The 20,587-nt window shown below is 35.1% G+C and overlaps 3 protein-coding genes across 5 annotated transcripts; 2 read left to right on the forward strand and 1 right to left on the reverse strand.

Annotated features, from left to right (window-relative positions):
* The first annotated feature begins 829 nt into the window (after window positions 1–829).
* Window positions 830–5,443, forward strand: LOC112568181. The gene is made up of 8 exons (XM_025245342.1): window positions 830–1,055; window positions 1,262–1,606; window positions 1,830–1,954; window positions 2,189–2,387; window positions 2,729–3,031; window positions 3,431–3,718; window positions 3,941–4,270; window positions 5,192–5,443. Exons 1-8 carry the CDS (start codon window positions 914–916, stop codon window positions 5,311–5,313), a joined length of 1,854 nt encoding a protein of 617 aa, XP_025101127.1. The 5' UTR covers window positions 830–913; the 3' UTR covers window positions 5,314–5,443.
* Window positions 5,444–9,611: 4,168 nt separating this feature from the next.
* LOC112568776 lies at window positions 9,612–15,579 on the reverse strand. 2 transcript variants are annotated; one of them, XR_003100178.1, is made up of 7 exons: window positions 15,129–15,579; window positions 14,295–14,651; window positions 13,416–13,543; window positions 12,951–13,152; window positions 12,067–12,458; window positions 11,697–11,766; window positions 9,612–11,469 (listed from the first exon to the last, which is right to left on the reverse strand). XR_003100178.1 is itself a non-coding variant. In XM_025246255.1 (7 exons), the coding sequence occupies exons 1-5, from the start codon at window positions 15,027–15,029 to the stop codon at window positions 12,442–12,444; spliced, it is 795 nt and encodes a 264-aa protein (XP_025102040.1). In that variant the 5' UTR covers window positions 15,030–15,097; the 3' UTR covers window positions 9,612–11,469; window positions 11,697–11,766; window positions 12,067–12,441. The 2 variants fall into 2 exon arrangements, 1 of the variants encoding a protein (XP_025102040.1); XM_025246255.1 differs by lacking the exon at window positions 15,129–15,579 and adding an exon at window positions 14,939–15,097.
* Window positions 15,580–15,731: 152 nt separating this feature from the next.
* Window positions 15,732–20,261, forward strand: LOC112569266. Of its 2 annotated transcripts, none has more exons than XM_025247007.1 (6): window positions 15,732–15,850; window positions 16,700–17,089; window positions 17,871–17,942; window positions 18,166–18,306; window positions 18,742–18,760; window positions 19,267–20,261. In XM_025247007.1, exons 1-6 carry the CDS (start codon window positions 15,790–15,792, stop codon window positions 19,361–19,363), a joined length of 780 nt encoding a protein of 259 aa, XP_025102792.1. In that variant the 5' UTR covers window positions 15,732–15,789; the 3' UTR covers window positions 19,364–20,261. The 2 variants fall into 2 exon arrangements, with proteins under 2 accessions (XP_025102792.1, XP_025102793.1); XM_025247008.1 differs by having other exon boundaries at window positions 17,874–17,942.
* Window positions 20,262–20,587: the final 326 nt, after the last annotated feature.

Consider the following 20,587-nt stretch of genomic DNA (forward strand, 5'->3'; position numbering starts at 1 on the left):
GAAAATTATATTCGTGTGTCTAAATTATTCAATTTGTTGGACAAGTTGGAGATAAGACTAGAGGCGGGAAGTTCAGAGGGTTTTAATTTGTTTGTAAATGAATATTACTTGTGGGGAAATCACTGTGGAGGACACGATTCAACAAGACCACTCAAACTTGGTGTGTGTGTTAAAGCATTATACCAAAATTATAAGGAAGCGTTTTAAACTCTGCGTAGTCACAAGCCGAAGTGTCAGAATAAAACTAACGAAAGTCTTTATTAACAGTTATTGACTGCATGCAGGGCCAGTCTGTGAAGCTTCAAGATTCCAGATAAATGTATGTTAATTGCTTCTGGGAGAATATTCTTTCCGTTCCTAACGTGTTATGACAAGTTTATTTAATATAACTGAAGAAAGTTCACCTGAAATTATCTTACAGCTGAATAGTTAAAGGAAAAGGAATCTGAATTTCTACTAAATCATGCTTCTGCTTGTTTCTAAATAAACAGCTACTTAGTCTTTCTGTTTGAAAAAAATGTTGTTTTGGGGCTGAGATAAGTAACAAAAACAGAGACACTCACAATTAACCAAGCACACACCAAGTTATACTTTTTCAGTACTTGTGTCCACTCAAGTATAAAACAACAAATACAAATTGTATTAGAAACATAGAATTGAAAATTATAGGTCATAGAAGAACGGGCTAACACGCCTGTAGAAGTATGTGACATGTTTGTGGACAAAGCAATGATGATTGTCTTGATCTTGATTAAACTTAATCCATGTCACCAGTCTCGAGGTTGAAACCACTCACATGTTAACATCTTATAGGCGGAAGGTTCAAAAGGAAGTAACAAGAAGACTTGGTGAATAGTGGTCTGTGCGTTTCACTCTCGTGACATATGTGTGTGCCGACGGGAGGGGTAAAAAGATGCACATGGACAAAAGGATTTCTCCACAGCTTTCACTGTCACAGGAATGTGTAAGACGCAGAATGCTGACAACACTCAAGAAACGACAACAAACAGCAGCAGCTCTTTTGCTTTTTCTCTTTGGTCCATCACTCATCGCTGGTAAGAAAAATTCACTCTTTTCATTTTTGTCATCCTTTGTTTGAGGCATTTCTTTGTCACTAGCAAGATCCACATCAAATTCTCTTGTGCGCCTATCTGCCCAACAATAATAATAGGACATACATAATCCAGTTTCCTTAATCAGAGGTGAGCTCAGTATTTTTCTCATCAATTGTCCTCTTATCTTTTTATTGTCATTACTAAAGGAGTCAGCCTCTCACCAAGTTGTATCGATGGTACCTGGGAAGTACTGGCTGAGGAAGAAACTCATTTCCATTGCACGGCTGAAGGAGATATGCAGTGGACATTACTACTTACTAACAGCTCTCGTCCCATCTCATTAGCTACATGCAATACAAACTGCATCACTCTGAATACCTACCAGGGACTTTTCGCAGCAAGGATTACCGACCTTCACACATCAACTCTCACTATCAATCCTAAGAACAACAGAAAGTTATACGACAATATCCAGCTTGTGAACGGCAGTCTGGAGTGTAATCGTGGAGATATGGATGACTCATTTGCTGGCTGTGGGCTCAACTTTGTGTGTAAGTACATAGTAGTCCATAGTAATAACTTTTTATGAAGAGGTGATCATTCTAGCGCAACCCACAGCAGTATGGCCAGCAGTCTGTAGATCTTTTCTAGACAGTCTTTCTTAAATTCTTTAGCTTAAGTCGCTAATGTGATATCAAATTTGGCCATTGTTTCTTCCTAAAACCAAAATACATTTCAATGGCACTTAAGCTTTGTGAAAATCTTATTTAACAGATCCTCCAAATGGAGTCTCTTGCACAGCATTGAATACCTCATGGGCCATCAATGTGTCCTGTGTTATCGGCAGTGTCTACTCCTCACGGAAGCTTTACACATGTTCCTTGATTCGAACACAGATGGTATGTCATAAAAGTGGTAGATGTAGTAAAAATAGCACGTAGGAGGAGGTGGAGTAGAGGTCTTACCATATTAGCAACAGGGGAGATAAATGAGTTCATTGATATCACACGTTTATGTTTATTTGGATTTCTTACTCCTCCAAGTTAACAATACTTTTTTACCTCTTATATTTACATTTGCTTTTCAGAAGTAACATTTTTGAGTCGTCTTTTATTTGCTTCACTTTTTTCCAGTCCAAGAAGGAAATACTAGAAACTGTCACCATGGTGACCTCATCGACCAGCGAGAGGATCACTAAGAATGAAATAAAGGTGTCAGGATCCTGTTGGTTTTACACAACACTCCCACCAGACGAAGGGAAATATGGATTCCTTGTCTCTGTCTCACCAGGTGGACGACATTTTAACATGGAAGACAAGTTGTTCACAGTTGGTAATAAAATACTCCATTTTCCTTAAAGTTTAATTAAAGCTTACTTTCCATTTTAATCAACTGAAACAAATGTACACAAAACCCTCCACATTCGCACTCAAATATTCATGCAGCTGAAAATATGGTAATGTAAATACATGTATTAATCAAGACTATGCAAATCAGCCAAAGCAATTGTCGCTGTATATGATAAAAGTCCTGCAAAGCAGCAATTCATTCAAAATAAGTTGTGATGCCAAATATTTATAAAATGATTGGTACTGCAATCACTGCTGAGATAGTAAGCTGGAAAAACACAAATCTGACCGGATAAGGTTAAAGAAAGTGTTTATTTTCTTTAGAACAGCCCGGATTGCCAGCAGTCTCTTGTGGTCCTCACCCCTACGTGTTAGAAAACACAAGAGTTTTCTGTACCTGCAGCACATCTAGCCTCGGGGTGCCGGCAGGGTACCTGAGATGGGTCACCGGTAACCAACTAAATCAAGGAACAGTTGCCATGCAAGAAAATCTGGAGCTGTCATCAAAAAGACTAGACTATAGTCATATCCTTATTTTGTCTGATCACGGTAGGACTTGGTTCAGGTGTGATGTTATTTGGGCAACTGAGGAAATTCGAGGAGAGAACTACACTGCTAACGTGGGATGTAAGTTATAGATAGCTTTTAGTATTTTTACTTTAAGTGTTTATGATGAAAATTTAGTAGAAATATAGACAAGCACCAACGGGATTTTGAAAAATATAAAAAGCAGCAACTGGAGAAAAACTGAGAGGGGGGGGTTGATTCTTTGGCAAGCCGTTTGGCTTAGGAAGAGGGATATGGTTTGAACTACTAACGTATATTGGCTAGCACCTCCTGTCGTCACTTAAAATTAAATCTTATAATTATATCTTATAATTAAAGCCTTTCAATGAATAAAATAAGAAATTCGCTTAGAAAATAGTATTAGTCATTTTGATATTTCCTTTTTTCTTCAATATTTTACACAAATTTGATGAAATGTACCTTATTCTAAGACTAACCCATAGTAATATATATTTTCAGACCCTCCTAAAACACCACATTTTTCTTTCAACAACCTTCAAAGAAATCAATCAGTCAACGAAAGAGATCAAGTGAATTTTCTGTGTGAATCAGATGGTCGACCTAGACCAATCGTTTCCATCTATAACAACGACAACGACACTGTTATCATTAGACACTCGTCTCCTGTCACCTACTCGTTCATCGCTCGCTGCGAGGACACGGCCACCTACACGTGCTCTGCCTGGAATGAGTTTTCTAATCATTCTGGCGTGACAACCTCCTACAGTCTTGAGATTGGTGTCAATTGTAAGTTCAAAATGTATATAATGCTCGAAAGGTTTTTTAAGGTTTTTCTTTTGTTTTCTTGAGTTATGGTATCTTTCATTGTTCTATTTAGCACCCAGTCTTATAAGCTAGTTATGTTTATACAAAAGTGTTTCAAACTTGTTGATCTAAAGTGTCATTTGGTACTTATTTAATCCCTTTGTCAGTTTTACATTTTATATTTTGTTGTTCTTGACATATTAGGTAAGCCTCGAAGCCTTTCATTCAACCACCTGGGCACGGTCAAGTTTGGAAATAAAACACAGGAGCTGAACTTTGAAGTTATCACTTACCCTGCACCTAACAAGTATGACTTATGGTTCGCACCACTAGTAATAAACAACAGTGAGCCCCTCTTCAGGAGGATTGAAAGTTCAGAGCTAAAAATCACATGCAAAGCTTCCATACAACGCCGTTACCTGTCAAGGTGCACTTTGACCTTCTATGGCGGTCAGTCCCGATCAGATGGTTTCTACAAAGTACAAGTCATCAATGAGCATGGTGAAGACAATTTCACTATTGCTATAAGTTACGGTGAGTGTTTTCTGGTTAAAATGTTTTTTGTAAAGACAAAAATAGGGAAAAAATATTAAGTTTTGTAGGACGCAAAACCCATTTATCATTACTTTTGAAGATTATGAATCTTGGCTTGATTAGTTGATTGGTTTGAATCCTAGGCTAGACTTTGATATTTGTCGTAGATTTATTTTATCTTTTTTGATACCTTATAATCACACTTAACATCGGTTTGGTACCGCGCCTCGTTCAATGTGTTATTGCTCCTCATGAAAAGAGGTAAAGATTAGTAGCAAATTAAAAACATATTATGTAAGCGTCAGACCTCATCGGATCCCCGCTAGAGCAAGCATTCAAGAATTTTTTTCGTGGTAATTCTAAAACATCGAGTTGCAGTATTGTGCACCTATTCATCAAAGGTAAGGGGCTTATGAAGCAACAGCTGAATTCATTAGAGGAAGGAAGGTATGTAATGTTTACTGGCATAGTATTCGACTTTCTTTCCTGTGATTGTTATATTTATATGCAAAGTCATACTATAAAGTTTGAGAATGTTGGTCGCTATAGAATGGAAGACTGTATTAAGCCTTGCTAGACTAAAATCTGTGGGATACCTGTTCAAGGAATGTTAGGTAAGAGTGCACTTTCTAACTTTAAAATAATCTCAGTTTTATGTTGCGTACAATTTGTTTATTGCTCAATACCACGGCATTTGAAGTTTCGAGTTGTGTGTGAATGCTTACTTTCTTATAGAGTTATTTATCAATAAATAATTTTAAAAAATAGAATTATATTTCGTTTATTATGTATTGCATTAGTAGATAGGGGCAAACTTATATTCCTATATAATTAGAGTATTCTGGTTCCTGTATACAAGGACAAGATGTAGTGTGATAAAAGTAACAAATAAACTTGTCTTCTATTTGTGACAATTTGCAGATGAATATGTTTTGGAGAGAAGAAGTAGCAAACATCAATATGATTCAAAGCAATGTGTCCAAAGCCAAAGTACCAGGGGCAGACAATTTATCCCAATAAAAGCTAAAAAAAGAAAACGCTGATATTTCTTTTTTTCTCTCTGTATGTGCAAATGTATTTGTGTGAGTATTAACTTCTTTGTCCACACAAGCTCAAAATAGAGAAAGAAGATATACACACCTGCTCACTAGAACTATTTTCTCCTGTGTGAGTGTGTGCGCGCGCGTGTGCTTGTGTGTGTGTGTTTGTCAATACGTGTTTAGGCAGAATTTTCTGGGAAAATTTCGTTTCCTTAAACTCTTTAAAATCCTTGTTATAAGAAAGTGTGACCTCTCAAGGTGTCTTTCTTTCGACAAAGACAGATGTTGGTAGGAGGAAATATAATGTATGCTAAGAGGTTTTGCTGTAAGCTAGAACACTTCACACTTATTAGTACTTTCACTACAAGGAACAAAGTTTTCAGAGCAAACAAGGAAGAGATAGCCATGCCTGGTACAAATCACGGTTTCATTTTCCAACACTCCATATGTAGCCCCGTTTGGCTTTACAGTAGAATTGTAAAGGAAACTTTTCAAAACAGCGATTTTTAGCATAATGAGTATGTCTTTAGTACAAGATGTTGGGAAATTCACTGATGTTTTAAGAGACGGAGACTACAACTATGATTACATCCCTTTGTGTGTGAGTTGTGGGGAAGGGGAAGAAAATGAACAGAGCAGATGTATTCGCTCATCTTTACTTAACACTGTAAAAGCCACTAACAAATATCAAACATTTAAAAAGACAGACGTATTTTCGTATTTGTATGTGTTGGTGTATCTTGGCATTATGGAATAAATTTTTTTAAAACCGTATGAATAAATACACGCGAGCAGTAATCTAGTTTTATATGTCTGTTTGTCTCTCTTTACATCCCCTCAGCTCTCTCTCTCTCTCTCAAATCCAAGTGCGAGCTCACACACACACACACATACTTCTAGGTATAACAAAGTGACAAACAGATTAACTCAAAGAACTTGGTATCAGCGAAACATATGCTCATTTATTTACCTAAATGTAGAGCTCATTAAATAAATCATAGATGTTTAATAGATATGGATTAAATTCCCACAGATACAATGATCTACTGACATCAAACGCATTTGAGAAATCAACTATCATCAACTACAAAAGTATTAGTATTTTTTTCTTTCGCAACAAAAGCTCCCTTATGATAAATTTAGCCAAAGCATTCATAAACAGTTTTATGCATGGAAACTGGGCACTAGTGCTATAATTTGAGCGAAAAATTCTTCAGTCCTGACTTGTTTAGACCAGCTCCTACAATCAAGTTCATGAAAGGAATTACTGGCGCTGCTACTTCGATTGTAAAGATATGTCATCAGTAAAACCAGCTTATACAAGTTCAGTTTTGTTTGTTGCTCTGTGTGCACACCTTCTCCCTCTGTAGGTTCCTAATTATGCACACAGATACAGCAACAAACAAATAATTTTTCTCATTAGTGTAGTTAACGAAAAATGAAACGAAACGAAACTGTCTCGAAACATTACACAAAGAGGTTTTATTTCTTTTAAATTCCTCTATATATGTAATGTTTGATGACTTACAGTCATCTTGCTGAGTTCGTAGGAATGCTGATGGCCTGATATACGGAGAGCTAGACTTCACAAACAAAACAACACTTGAGGTCAACATCCTTTCATCATGGATGTATGAAAACAACAATCTGACGATGCATGAGTCAGATTTTGTTACAACAATTTAGTATGTTTTGGTCATTGTCTCTCATTATTAGATGAGAGAAATGAGACCACATTTGGAAGTTAAATTCTGTCATCCACAGTTTACGTAGATAAAATGTAAAATTTGCTTTAAATACATTTTGTCAAAACTATGCACAAGCAATTTTTAAATTTTTTTAAATTTAAAAGTACCTTGATTATTTAAAGTCAAGCTGCTGGTCATGTAATGGGCACACATAAACAAGCTCATCAAACTACAGATGACAAGAGTGTTCTTCACAAAACTTATTAAAAAATTCAATAGAAAATTGAAACTCTGAAATCCAATCAGAGTATTCGTACAACGTATGCAACACTATGCTTATTTAACAAAAACATCTCATCCCTGGAGGCTTTGTTAATAATTAAGAGCAACAAGGTTGAGCTCCCTGTCAAATGCTCTGATTGCAAACCTTATTTGTGGATAACAAAAAACCTCTCGCATCATGTAGGACACAAATTGGTGATTTGTTACAATTTCATGATTGTAAACTGAACCGAATATCCATCTCTAAAAAATGAGTATATTTTAGTTGTAGAGGTCCGGTATACGATATCAGTTTCAATGTTTAGAGTCTAAACTTTAGACGATCTGGAAATGTTTATGTAATCGTGATTGTCACGAAAAGCTTTAATCTGTGTGTGTGTGTGTGTGTGTGTGCACTTGCGTGGGAGGAGTGTTTAAGGCTGTTTAATTAATCTGAAGCCACCAATGTAGATACTATATAAGTATTCTCACGGTGTGATCTTTGAAGATGTCTGTCTATGCAGCACTAAAGTCTTGCAAAGATACCATGAAGTTAAGAGAGTCCAACACAAAGACCGAAACAGTCGATGTCGGAACAGCTCCTCTCATGGGCTTTATCAGCCAATGAGTAGATACTTTATAACCCAATTTCTTGCAAACCAGTGATGTCACGCAAGCACATACTATTGTATCATAGACTGTTGTTAATTTATTTGTTAAATAAACGCAAAAATGCATAATTATAATCTCTGCTTTGTTGTGCTTAGTATGTCAACTGTTGAATCCTCGACCATGAGTTTGTATGAACATTATCTTCTATCGAAGATTTACAGCAAGCTGCTGTATATTTATTTATTTATTTATTTATTTATTTATTTATTTATTTATTTATTTATTTATTTATTTATTTATTTATTTATTTATTTATTTATTTATTTCATTTCATTTCATTTCTTGTTATTTGACATTTTAGACTGGGTTTAGGAGTCAATTGAAGATCAAGCTCCATATTTGGTTCTTCATCTTGTTGAAACTGCTTTGCAAATAATAATAATAATAATAATAATAAGCGTTTGAGTTATAAAGCTCATTATCGCTCTTACAAAAAAGCATGTTTTTAGCGCTCAAGATACAAAGTAAGTATCTGCCATGTTATAAATAAATATTTTGAGCAAAGCATTTAAATAATATTGGTAACCTGACGGGAAAATCAGCACTTTCCCAGATTACAGTTAAAGTACCAAAAGCAACGAATGTATCTCACCTTGCATGCTACTGAGCGATTGAAGCTCCTCACTCAGCAGGTGAGATACTTTACCACGTGACACATCGGAAAATGAAAGCAGAAAGTAGAGGACACCTTAACTAGGTTAAGGGAAGGTGATTAAAGGGAATCTACATTAGGAATTAGTTTTTCGGAGCTCAGACAAGTAAATTGGGATGTGTAGATGTTGAGCCAAGACTCCCACCAGAAGATGAAGTAGCATACGCTGTTGTGGATAAGGTCAGAGGTAAAGCTCACGGCTATCGTGCTTACGTGTGCAAGGTGGACACCAAGAATAATCTAATGCCAGCTTGCTACAGAGCTGATAGTGCCAATAGGAAATTATGTATATGTGTTTTCCATCACTATTTCCATCTGTATTTACAGAACAACATGGGCAACAAGCGTGATACGTTTTCAAAAGAATGTAATTTCTTTCAAATATATTGTGTTTAAATGTCGAGAGCTTACATTCCAATACGGCAAACATTGCAGGTGAGGAAGAGAGATGGTGACAAATTTGGCGAAAAATTACGAAATTTACTGAAAATCAAAAACCACCTCTCACGAAAATCAAAGATATCAGAGATATGTCTTATATCAAATTATTGGTTGAGTAATTAGGTTCATATCTCTACTCTCATAAGACTTTATGCCTCTTGTGGAAATATAACAAGATATTAATACTTGTATATTGCATTTATCACCAAAGTCTAATCATTAACTTGTCACGGCCATTGTCGTCTTCTCCAAACCCTGTACTGAAACCAAATTGTAGCCGTTTTGCTCCGGAACCTTTATTAATCAATGTAATTTGGATTCAGTGTGAATTTCTTTTTCGAAATCAGAACTGTTCCGTGTGCAGTTTAACGAAAATCTCGGTTCTTTTGGGATTTGAAGGAAGCACCAAGCACCTGCTGCTAATAACTTTTGAAACCTTTGTCTGAGATTAAAAGGTTAAAGTAACAAGGGCAAAAGGTGTTCAAAAACTGCGATCAAAGTGTCCGACAAAGAGGGCTCTGACAATGACGGCAATAAAAGCAGAAAATATGCAAAGAAAAAAATTATGTCTAGATTAAGAAAAAATGATCTGTGGTTGACATTTTATTGGAAGATACATAATAAAACTTAACTGAAGGACACCAGCTCAGAAACTGTTTGTCACGTGATCAACGAATGGACTGGCGGGTAAACTCCTTAAGATCAACTGTAAGAGTTTGCTCATCCGTCTTAGATGGGCTAAGCCTTTTCAAGGAAAGGGTTTATCTGTGAACATATCTCTAAACAGGTTTAGAATAAGACCACGAAAGACACTGATAATATCTTCTTATAATTTAGCTCAGAAAAGGAAGGAAAAAGTTTGACGATGAGGATTTATTATGATGACGAGCATACAGCCAATGCTCCACAGAACTTCGTGGCTTCTTTCGCGATGCAAAATGCCCATTAAAAGATCAGAAATGTAAGAACAATAGTCCACTTCTGTTTTTACTTATGAGAAGAGTAGTTTTTTTTATATTCTTACTCATATGTAAGAACATCTCCATCCTTATTCCATCTAATACGGGTAGGACACAATAACTCCCAATGTTAAAATGACGTATAGCTTGCGCTTGAGTTTTGCTTATAGAAAATCAAAAGAAAAGGAACTACATACATCGCTCAGTAATGTGATACCTCGAAAATCTTAGCGAAATATTAGGAAAACTTGGATCCTGTATAGAGGTCATGGCGTGCTGCAAACCTCAAAAACTGAGAAGCAAATTAGTAACCCAGTAATACCATCCAACAATCTAATGAGGAAGATAATCAAACTCATATACTGAAGTTTGTTAAGGAATATTGATGTCCACCGTAAAATTTCACAATCGACTAAAATTATCAGGAGAAATCAGCCCTCTTCCCCCGATGATACTTATGTGGAGCAATATAGTTTATAGAATTTATAGTTTATAGTTCACAGAATATCGACAAACCTTGTTCTTGAAACCGAAACAATGGACAATAAGTTAACTTCCCTTTCAAGCTAACTTAAGCCTTGTCATAAAGAAGGGTTCCTAAAAAAACAGGTTCATCTCTATGTGTGATGAGCTTCTGAATAACAGTTTAAGTTCATGTAATGTCGTTTATTGACGAGTAGAGTCTTCCGCCTGTTCAACTCTCATAAGCACTTACGCCTATTTACCAGGAGTCAGATTTCAATTATTTCAAAATGAGCACTTTCTCGAAACAATAAACCCACTTTAACTTCCTTGAAGTTCACGAAGTGCTGCTTAATATTCATTAGTAATTAGCAAGCCACAGTTTAAACGTTTACAATAGTTATTATGATTTAAGGATGTAGCGTACTTTTACCTTCACACGACGGCCATTGAAGCCAAGAAAACCCGTTACAATCGAAGGGATAAATTAACAAAAATTCCGCAATTATTTAAAATAACAGTTTTTGAAATAGATTCATAAAATATCATGACATCTCAGTCTAATCAAAGGTTGTGAACAATGAAAAAATATGTATATATAGAGACTGTTTAATTGTTTGTTTTGTTGTTTTTATTGTTGTTGTTTTTGTGTTTTTTGCTTGTTGCTGTACACTTTTGACATAAAAAATTATTTAACTCTGAACAAAATTTGTGTAAAATGGAAATATGTGTGAGCGTTTCATTTGTCATGGATAAAGTTTATAATGTTTTCATTGGCATTGCCTCACATAGTCAGACCACAGTACTAATTGTTTTTCCTTCTACGTGAGTCTTTTACTGAGTGCAACAGAGTTCTACATCATCACAGATCCATGATATCTAAACGTCCAACTTCTTTACTGCCGTTTATTGTTGGGCATACAAACCAGTCACAGCTTTGGTGTGTTACAGGGTAGGATACCAACGTTTAGTTCTGCTCTTGTGCTTCGAAACTTGATCATTCCGAGCCATCATGTCAAAAAACCTGAAAAGTTCACAAAGGAGTATTTATATTATTTATAGCGCTTTTGGCTGTCAGTGTGACTATTTTTTTAAATAAATGCTTTTTACACAACTGCCTCCAAAAGCAAAGGATGTCACTGGTAAGTACTTTCTTTTAAAGTCAACAGACTAGAAAAATAAATCTCACATGTGCACATTTTCTTGAGGCCTTAAGCCTGATATAAGACTGAAGGTAAAAAGATTACTTACCTCTGACAACCTGGTATAATGCCTCTCCTTGGTACTGATGTCACGTGACCAGCTCTTTGTAGGCACCTCACTAGCAAGTAAGCAGAAAAACGTGATGTTTAGGTTGTTGTCGTGGCAATAAATAAAGGACAACTAGCTGTCACTAATAATAATTAGAATTTAAAAAAAGAAAGAAAAAACGGCAAGTAAGAAGGGAAGGAGAATAAACACATAAAGAAAAAAAAAACAACATTAGCTTTGCATAGGGTGATATTATGATCCGTGCACAATGACTTTAGGTATATTCATTTTACTTCTAAATTAAGTTTTTATATCATGATATTTCTTACAAAATATCTTAAATTTTTTTTTGAAAACAAGATCATCTTACATTTGTCATCAGCAGCTAAGTACGAGTTTTCACTCAGCTTGTTGGTGATGTTCATTCTCGCTTCCAGCTGTTACAATGGTTCTCAGACAGTGAATCTTGAGAGCTTCCAGCTGTCACAGTCTCGCAGTTAAAATGTAGAACTACATTGACCTATCCCTGAAGCTCAGGGCCGTGACTTGTGTAGAGAGCATCTTGGGAGGACTGTGTCAACACATTCTTTGCTGCTCTCTAGAAATGTTTCCCTTTTTTTGGACATGTAAGTCCTGTATTATTTAGCACAGGACTTACGAATCCACCAATCGTAGCGAACGAAACTTAAATTGGTTTATGATCTTGATCAGCAGGCAAGTACTTATGTCGCTTTAAACACGGAAATTAGGAAACCTTCCACGCTGTTTGAGTAGGGAAATAGCAACTTTAAATTGTTATCTTTATGATAGCCATATAGTCATGTAGGCCGTTTGCACTAAGCACAAAAACAGAGTTACCTCTAACCCAAAACTTGAAAATAAATGTAGTCATTAAACACTATTTAATTCTATTCTCTTTTTTTCTGGTATTCAGAATTATTAATTACGAAGCTAAGTCTTTGTTTTCAAAAGACATTAACAAATTGGGTTTTTTTTCTGTTGTAATTTAAGAGGTTTTGGTGATTAGCATAAACGTGAGGTTGAAAAGTATATAATAGCTCATAAATTTTTAATGTTATTGGTCTAATATAGTTTCGTATTCCAAGTAAATGGGACCTAATCGGGGCTTCACTTTTTTTCGTTCAAGCTTTGACTGTCTCGTGAGCGAAACAGGTTGTAATTCATACAACCCAGTACACTTTTTCTTTTTAAATGCTAAACTTGGAAAAACCATAGCGGCAAGTAGAATATTACCTTTAGTTTCATCTATCTTTTTGTCATGAGCTGGAAATTTGACAGAGTAGTTACGGTCGCCTGGTGAGACAGCCACAAAGAAGTTTGCTTCTTCTGAAAGTGTTAAGATGAACTGACAGGAGCCTGACGCCTTCACTTCACCTGTCGTGACGCTCTCTCTGGTTGGTGACGTAACCATGGTCACAGACTGCAAGCTCTCCATCTTAGAAACAATCAGAATGTCAATGGCAAAAACAGTTAAAAATGTTGAAAACGACAAAGATTATTACAAAACAAGAAAAAGAAAGTGGAGAAAAAGAAAGTGAAACAGAGCTCGAAATGTTGATATAAATATCTGTTTGTGAACTTCAACCACAGGAGTTGTGTACGTCATTCTGAGTACTTTTACTGAAGATAGTTTAGGTTGTTTCCAAAACAGACAACATATTAAGATCAAACTGCATTTAGTTTTCTTTACAGACTTACCTCGCTTTTAAGACGATAAAGGTGACACTTGTACATTTTACTGGAAGAGAACACACTGCCGATGACACATGACACGTGGACATTCCAAGAGGTTGTGACTGCGTTGCATGACACGTTTTCTGATGGAACTGTGTAGGATCGAATGTTTCAACAACAACAAAAACTCAAGAAAGCGTGTAAATAATAAGAAAAAAACAATGTTTTGCATGTTTCGACGGTAAATATCCTCGCATCGGTGACAGCATCTTAATTTGAAATAAATAAATAACTCACTAAATTTGCTTCACCTTTATTCTGGTTTAATTATACAGCAACAGTACTTGTTCGACACTGCCTATATTATCTAGCTTTTTGTTTTGATCTATGCTATTATTTATAACTTTAAATAATATAAATGTAAACTTTGAAGCATTAGGGTCTATAGTCTATTTTAAATTAGACTGAATTCAGTTTAAAAGTATTGTATACAGGTTAGTGAGCGAGGTCGATAGAGTCATCACAATTATTTCTTGAGAAACATCGTGATGTTTCAAACTTTCTGCGATTCTTATTGTATATGAAAATAAATGATATATTTCTAAATATTAGAATCAAAATGTTGAGTCTCTTCTTTGGTATATGCTATGAACGAAATTAAAATACTTAATTTATCGCTTTGTTCTTTATGATGTAGTGTGAAGTTTTCCATTTCTAATTTTTCTGTTTTCTTATGGTATTATTGATTTAATTTTACTTAGGAATCGATATCTGGTCTTCTAATCGTTTGAAAGTGTCTAAATTGTATCCGTGAGGTTTTCTTCCTCTTTCAGAAACACATACACACCCAGAGCAGCAGCATGTACATAATCAGTCTGCCATAAATTAATAAAGGCTACTTACAAACATAGTTGATCGCACAGGTAGATGATTCTGCGTTGTAAGTTCCAGCATTATGAACACATTCCAGAATACTGTTGACAAGTAGAATGTTACTACTGATGGATGTGTTCTCAGCGTTAATGGTAATCGTTTTATTGTGAGGGTCTAGAACTTTCGCTTGAAATATTTCGGTAAAGTATCCCGAACTATTACAAACGTGTTCTGTACATTCTGCCAACGGGAAATACTGGCTAAAATTATGTAATCCAACTGTAAGTCTCCACACCACTCGTCCTTCAGCCCTGCATGTAATCAGAGTCTTTTGTCCTGCCAGTACTTCTACGAAACCGTCATCATTACACGGTTGGATGTTTACACCTGTAAAATTTTTAATGAAAAATATTTATTATTCTATATTTATAAATTTATGATGATATGTATTGATAAGATTATCACCAAATTTTTGCTTTCAGTCTAGCACTAACTTTCTCTCTCTCCCTCTCTCAACAGACACACACCACCAAGCCAAAATAGATGAACCGATACAATAGTGCAATACATGAATAAGGACAAATAAAAAATTATCATTAAGATTCATAAGCGAAGATTACAAAAGATATTAATTGACAAGAAATTATAATCTAGATAACAGAATACATTCTTACCTTCTGCTGGGGCTAAACTAAACCAAAATAAGGAGATACCCATCATCAACATGTTAATGTTTCCAAAAGAATGTGTGCAACTAGTGAGCATAGTTGCAACTTGGGATGTGACAGCTGTCAGTGAAGTTATGAAATTCCTTCTTTCTCTACTTTCATGCTAGAAGTTTCACGATATTCTTAATTCACTCACATCCGGTGAGATGTTCCGGTTGGCATTTTATCATCCTCACGAAACATGAAAGTTTCCTTCTCACACATCCCCATTGTCACTGATGTCAGTGCTACTGAAACTAGACTACTAGACTTTCTATATTCTTGACATGAAAATTATAGAAGTTAATGGGTGGAGGGTACTGACTGAAAGGATGCAGGTTTCGTGATTGTGGCCTTTGCAGGTTGGAAAAATAATCTGGAATGAGAAAGTGATAGGAATCTTAATTACGAGGCCATACAAGTCTCCAGCTATGAGCTGAAATAAAAATGTTAGAAAATCTTGCCGGGACAAATGGACAAATCTAGGGCAAGCTTCTTGGTCCCTGTGTCCTAATTATTGCACCATAAGAGATGATTGGATCTCAATGGAGGGGACTATGACCCCAATATACTTGCTGGTCAACAGGAGAAATGTTTATTTTTCCGCATCATCGTTCCAAGAACATGGACAATTTTGGCAAATTTTGATAATGTCGATTAAAAAATTGTACAATCACCAGACGATTGACTCAGTCGGAAAATTCCAATACTAGCGAAGATATTTGTGTATTATCGCGCCACTAGCCCAGTAGCATTATGGGAAAATTTGACCTGATTATGTTTCATCACGCGGCATTCACGCCACCTGCTACAGCACCATGTTGCCAGCACAGATGAATTATCTCTTCGTATTTCTCTTTTTTTGTTTCGCAAAACAAGGTTTGATTTCTCTTTTATTTTAATCACAAGTGATTAAATATGCATATAAGCAACTAAATTATTGCTTTGACTGCTGTAGTCCTTTTATTCCCCGGTAAAAATCAGCATGTAGCTAAGCCGGTATGAATATGTAAGAGGTTTATAGCAACTTCATGCTTTACATGTTTTAAATGACAATCACGTGGTGCAAGAAAAAATAATTACTTCGCCACAAATTCCTATAGCCCTTCACAGAAATAGCGCTAATCTCTTGATCATTTATTTTCTGTATTTCTTTCACTTTATGTAATGTCAGCCATCAACATTCTTTTTTTTTCCTGCGAGCACACCACATGTGTGAACGCATTTGTTCATTAAACAGTCATCTAGCCCGTGTTGTTAAATACCTAAGAGTATTTTTTCATCTACAGCCTCACCTATGTACTGAGTACAGACACTGTATATGTGAGCAAGCGTGTTCATGATGTATTTACGTTGATTTCATGTTCATAAGTTAATATTATATATATATAGATTTACAAAAAATATATTGTAAGTGCATTCACATCTAGGTAGCTTGCGAGGTATGATTACAAATTGCTAGGATGCTTTGCTTTTCTTACTTGCCCTTAGATAAAAGCTTTTTTGTGAGTTCAAATTTCGCTCACCCCACTGCTGACATTTTCGGGAAATTCCGATAATTAAAAATAACGTAGCGTGATCACGCCACCTGTGATATTTTCGGAAAATTCCGATATGAGTGTTTGCGCGTGTGTGTGTGTGTGTGCTCATGTGCGCGCTCTCTTATGTTTTTTTTTAAAATTGATAATCCTATAACCTAACTAGAATGAAATATTTTTATTGTTACAGCTTGGTCTCTTGGCATTGATTTCCAATGTCCACACAGATTTAAAAATGGAGAAAATATTGTCACATGCAGAGTAAACAGAACTGCTGTCAGTGAAGCCAAATGCCTCTCACTGTCCTCGTCAGTCAGATTTGAGCGAACTGTTTATTTACAAACAACTCCGCTATGTATAATCAACTATGACCCAAGCCAGCCATGCATGTCTGAAGCCCAGCACAGTCCAGGGAGCTGTTGGTGTAGCAACATTGAAGGCGACATCATCACCTACAGCTTTTCCTACCTGGGCAACAGCACACGTGATCAGAGAGGACATCTTGAATGTAAAACCTGCATTTTACCAGAAAAGCCCTTACATACACGTGTTAACGACAGCTGCAGAATTATGCGTTTTGGTAGGTGAATCAGTAAGCTCTGCTGGTCTGTTTCTGCGAGCACGAACATACCCACACACACACAATCTGAATAAATGTGAGCATGCAGACCACACAGAAATAATTCATCATAATGAAAAAGACATGGAAATGCTGCAACGACATTTTAATTACTCACACATTTCTGAATTATACACTTTTGCAAAATTCAGTCAACAGTTTATAATGTTAGTTTCATCATCATACCTTTTTATTCATTATACGTTTTTTTTCTCATCATAAGTTATGGTTTTTAGTGCGCGACAATAATCATTTATTGTCCTGGAAGGATGTTTAATAATCTAAAAAAGATACACTTTCTAGCTAATGATTTTTTTATTGAATATTTCATATCTGTATATAAAATAAATGTTTATGTCATTATGTATATATTAAACGAAAAACTATTTAAAGCACCCTCTTTTCTAAAGAAAACCAAGAAGAAGAAAGACTTCATTAAGAGAAAAATCCAGATTACTACATTGACGAAAACTAAAAAGGGAAAAAGCAGAGAATAATAAATCAAGGCACAAAAAAGATAAGCAATGAATTTTAAAAAAATTGAACAATGGTAATGTACTCCAGCTGTCTTATGGATAATACAAACTGATTCTTTCCAAAAATTATGTATTAATTTTTACGTGAAGCACGGCAAAGTTAAGGGGAAAATATTTAGCTTCATGTGAATGTGCATAAACTTTAAAAAAAAAAGACAAAGAAACCAATTAGCTTAAAATAATACCATCCTCTCTGCTATTTTCAGCAGATCATCAGATAACTAATGATACCAAGAAATCTAACACTACAACTGTGACTGAGGAACTCAATAAAGAAGGTGAGCTTTTGTTTTGTTTGCTGTTTCTGGGCTTGCATATGTGTGTGTGTGTAAATGTTAGAACATGCGCTCGTATGTGTGAAAGAAAGCATGAAACAAACAAACAAAAACAAACAAAAAACCTATTAAAAAAACCAAAGAAGGATGGAAGGCATATTCAAGAAAGCTAGATAGCCAAATACAGTTATTTTCAAATAACTTTCGAGTTTTCCATTGTTTTCAGATCATCGGAAAATCGAAATTCATGATAGTGATCAGCCAACTGATCCAGCTATGATTGGAGGAATCATTTCAACAGCTGTAGTTCTGATAATAGTGATAATAGTCGTTGCATTATTCTTCAGGAATCGTCGCCATCTTCTGTGTAAGCATAGTTTTTCCAGTCAAAATAGTATTAATTTCCTACTGATGGTACTGTGACGGTAAAAAAAAACCCTGATTTTCAGAGTACTTTTTCTACGATCAGGGATTGGTAGGCATCTATTAGCTTTACTGAGTACTTCTAGACCACCTTTTAAATTGTTGTCGTTTGGTTAAGGTTATTAACAATACAGTTTCTTTAAATCAATAAGTCCAATATTTTTTGTATTACATATATCTCATTCAGCTGATCAATTTGCATTTTAGAGAATGATTGTAAAACCTAGGAACTTACATGTGTTGAAAAAGTGTTAAATTGTTTCTGCTTTACGTTGGAAAATAATTGCATAAGAAATTAAGGATAGAAAAAGCAAGTATGCAAATAAAGTGATCCCAAATTTACTTTTAACATTTTCCATGATTTTTTTTTTTTTGGCAGTTTCCACAAAAATCAAAAGGTATGCATAATTTACTACTTTGTCTTTCTTCCCTTTATAACTTTATATTTCTCCATCTCTAGCTTATTTATCCATCCTCCTCTCTTGTTCTCTCGGAATTCACTTCTTTTAATCTTTATTGCTTTTAATTCCCTTTTTTTCGTATTCCACCAAGATTTTTGCTTACTGTTTTTGAAAACTCCTATTTAAAAAGTCTGTTAGAAATATGCGTTCTAATGCTCACAATATTTTCCCAGTTATTATTACTACAGTTTTTAATTATTATTTTTGCTTTGCATCATCATGATGTATTTGTGATCACAATATTTATGTTCTCTTCTGTTTAGTAATGGTTAGAGACATTTTGTATAATACTATACTTCCTACCACATGCATATGTGAAGGTTATCACTCACTGGAACCCTCAACGAGGCATAAGTTTCTCTGTTTTTTTATTTGGTTTGATATGACATGATAATTTATTTCATTTTAGGGGAGTTAACCATTCATGTTTATGCCTTTTTCAGATCGAATATGAAAATGAACAAAAAGGAACTCCACAAAATGCTTCAACCACCAGATGAAATGAAGGATGACAAACAAAAACCAAAACTTCATAGTTAATGAATTTGGTGCTTGCTGTCCTAATGCTTCATTTACAATCTTGGAATATGTGCGACCTGCTAACCACAGCATATATAAATTTCTGACTCAAAAAGGTCCTTTTTTAAGTTAAATGCAGTCAGTTTTCCCCTAAATTATCTTTGAAAAAATGAATCTCTTGAAAAACCATGTACACATACTATTATGTATGTAGACCATATGGCATTTTTTAATTTGAAAATAAAAAGTTTAGTTTATGGTTATGGGTGTCTGTTTTTCAAGCACCTGAATTTGTAATATAATCTTAAATATTAATATGTATGTCCTAAAATTTGAGACTTTGAGCAAGTTATTTATTACTTCATACAACAAATTTTAGTCACGTCTAGTACTAAGTCTTATTCGGCACTGTAAAACTTCATGGCAGTAAGGATTATCACTGTATAATGGTTAGTTATTATGAAAGACATAAGAAAGTTATTAGAAAAACCAATTTATTCCTGTGTTTCCTGTAAAAGATCAATATTTTGAAAAAAAAGTATTAATATATTTGCTCAATTACCATGTTACTTTTGAATCATTTTATATTTGATTCCGTGGAAAGAACATATCAATTTTTGCAGTAAGCTTAAGTCTATTTTGTTGTGTTATATTTCATGTTCTGTGTGAGGGGAGGCAACTCAGCAAGCAGTGAACGTGATTAAGGTTATTAACCGTTAGTTGCTCCGCCTGACGTTCTAGTCAAAGGATCAACCTTAGACAAATGTGGCTTTTTCTTTAGGAATTGTCTTGATCCTGCCATGGAACTTTATCAATTTGTTTTCCTAAACGCCGATGTCTCCTGGTCATAAGAATCTGCCACTGAGAAGTAAGGAGACATCACATCCAGCGACAAGAACGACCAAAGCACACATCAAAACGAATTCTGGTGACGAAAGAAGACATCAGGAGATACAAAAAGATATCAGTTCCCTCAAATTGTGTCTCATCCTTTCTTTTGTCTTTCAGAAAGTTGGACATTGAGACTTGCACAAACCCCGGATTCTTTGCATTTTGTAACCAGTCTTTTTGAGTCCATCCCAACTGAAAATTTGTTCAAATGTGCTTTTGCTATGCATGGTTATAGAGGAAATGTTACATTGATGTGATTATTGTACAGAAAATAGGATTTAAATTTTTTTCCAATTCTCTACAGTGAAGGGATATTGAAGGGTAAAGGTGCTGGAGTGTGAACCAAGACTCAAT

The sequence above is a fragment of the Pomacea canaliculata genome, linkage group LG7 (genome assembly GCF_003073045.1).
Source record: "Pomacea canaliculata isolate SZHN2017 linkage group LG7, ASM307304v1, whole genome shotgun sequence".
In the NCBI taxonomy this organism is placed as follows: Eukaryota; Metazoa; Mollusca; class Gastropoda; order Architaenioglossa; family Ampullariidae; genus Pomacea; species Pomacea canaliculata.